This window comes from Osmerus mordax, chromosome 15, assembly GCF_038355195.1.
Source record: "Osmerus mordax isolate fOsmMor3 chromosome 15, fOsmMor3.pri, whole genome shotgun sequence".
NCBI classification, from domain to species: Eukaryota; Metazoa; Chordata; class Actinopteri; order Osmeriformes; family Osmeridae; genus Osmerus; species Osmerus mordax.
The window spans coordinates 3,004,596-3,006,395 of record NC_090064.1 but is presented as its reverse complement, the minus strand read 5'-3'; the positions used below and the strand labels follow the sequence as shown (position 1 = coordinate 3,006,395).

At 44.8% G+C, this 1,800-nt stretch overlaps 1 protein-coding gene across 1 annotated transcript; it reads right to left on the bottom strand.

The window, feature by feature from the left end:
* Nucleotides 1-346: 346 nt before the first annotated feature.
* On the bottom strand, nt 347-1,427 carry LOC136958041 (putative nuclease HARBI1). The gene is made up of 4 exons (XM_067252267.1): nt 1,226-1,427; nt 1,003-1,115; nt 808-919; nt 347-726 (listed from the first exon to the last, which is right to left on the bottom strand). Exons 1-4 carry the CDS (start codon nt 1,425-1,427, stop codon nt 347-349), a joined length of 807 nt encoding a protein of 268 aa, XP_067108368.1.
* Nucleotides 1,428-1,800: the final 373 nt, after the last annotated feature.

The following is a 1,800-nucleotide window of genomic DNA, read 5'->3' as shown; positions in this document are numbered from 1 at the left end:
GGCTAGTAATCTGAAGGTTGCCAGTTCGATCCCCGGCCGTGTCAATTGACGTTGTGTCCTTGGGCAAGGCACTTCACCCTAGTTGCTTCGGGGGGAATGTCCCTGTACTTGTAAGTCGCTCTGGATAAGAGCGTCTGCTAAATGACTAAAATGTAAATGTAAAATGTAATAAAGAAGACGGATCTAGAAACTGAATTGCTAGAACACCAGCTGCAGGTGGGTGCATGGTCACAGGTGAGTGAGTGTTAATTGTCAGAACAATATATTAATATTAATTGTTGCATTTCTATTTGTAGGCAATAAAGAAGACAAAATGAAATGGTAATGATTTGTGTTTATTTCAGTGTCAGGGTTGGTGGAAGTGTGTGCGGCACAGTATGTCTCTGACTTCTCTCCCATTTTGGACATCTGCAGGTTGGAGGGGATGGTCGTCCTCAGGGTCGATTTGTACGGCAGGGTGTTGCTCTCCTCTAATAGTGGCAATATTATGAAGAACAACACATGCCACAATAATATCACATGCCCTCTCTGGTTTTACCCTCAGTCTACGTAGGCACTGGAACCGGGCTTTGAGAATGCCTATGGTCATCTCCACCCGGGCTCTAGTCCTGCAGTGGGCCACATTGTACCACGGCTGAGGGCCCGGCTCAGGGTCATGGTAAGGGGTCATCAGAGTGGGCTGGCATGGGTACCCTCTGTCACCAAGCAGGTGGCCATGAAACTCTCCTGTAAGTATATAGTGGGTACATTGTGAGTGTGGTAGAAGAGGGAGACAAGGGAATGTTATTTGTTCAAAGCTTAACTTACCATTTGCAACTCTGTTGCTCAGGGTAGACTCGCGATATATCCTTGAGTCATGTACCGAGCCAGGCCATTTGGCCTCCACATTTGAGATCAAATGTGCTGCATCACATATAATCTTGCCAGTGCAGAGAAGAGATATTAGCTGCAATATTTTAAAGTTGTGCTGTAGTCTTTATTATTGTAAGACAGTAAATCTACCTGCACATTAATGATGTGGAATGACTTCCTATTCACATAGTCTCCTTCATTAATGGATGGAGCTATGATGGGGATGTGGGTGCCATCAATGCAGCCAATCACATTGGGAAATCCTGCAAAATGGAAAGGATTTACTCATCCCAGTCTGAGATTGCAACATTGTCATTCACATGATTTCAAATTTCTTCATTGACTTAAACTGAATGTGTGCTACATCAGTCACCTGAAATCATGTGAAATTCCTCTTTGATGGTCCTTAGAGGTTTGTGCCCAGGAAAGACTACGTAGGTCTGCAGTAGGCCTTTCAGTGCCAGGGCCACTTTTCTTATGGCTCGGCAGACTGTTGCTTTTCCGAGATGTTCTGCATCGCCAATGTTGTATAGGAAACTCCCGTTGGCAAAGAAACGGAGAGCAACGCATATCATTTGGTCTGTTCTGAGAGCACGTCCACGGTGTGTTACATTAGCAATGTATGGATGGAGAATGTTGGTGAGATAAATTATTGAATGTGATGAACAACGGTAACGTTCGCGTAGGTATTCATCGGGGAATGAAAGTACATCCAATCGCGGTCTTAAAATCCTCTCCTGGCGTAAGGCTATGCGAATTATATTTTGCTCGTAATCGATCGGCCGACCCGGGAAAGGACACCCCATGTCTGCAAACTGTTTCAAGATCCGAAAATGAGTGGGGATTGCTAGCAAAACGCAGAGTTTTTTTATAGAAAACCTGCTAGCGAGCAGGTTAGTTTCACAGCGTAAGTTACCATGGCAACTTACCAAAAGGTTTCGTTACCTC

What these genes read in the sequence shown, in the direction of transcription:
- LOC136958041 (XM_067252267.1), bottom strand. Translation starts at nt 1,427, where the DNA reads ATGATATGCGTTGCTCTCCGTTTCTTTGCCAACGGGAGTTTCCTATAC. An exon ending in GGAATTTCACATGATTTCAG is followed by an intron (nt 1,116 to 1,225) that starts GTGACTGATGTA and finishes TCCATTTTGCAG; the next exon opens with GATTTCCCAATGTGATTGGC. An exon ending in GAGCAACAGAGTTGCAAATG is followed by an intron (nt 727 to 807) that starts GTAAGTTAAGCT and finishes ATATACTTACAG; the next exon opens with GAGAGTTTCATGGCCACCTG.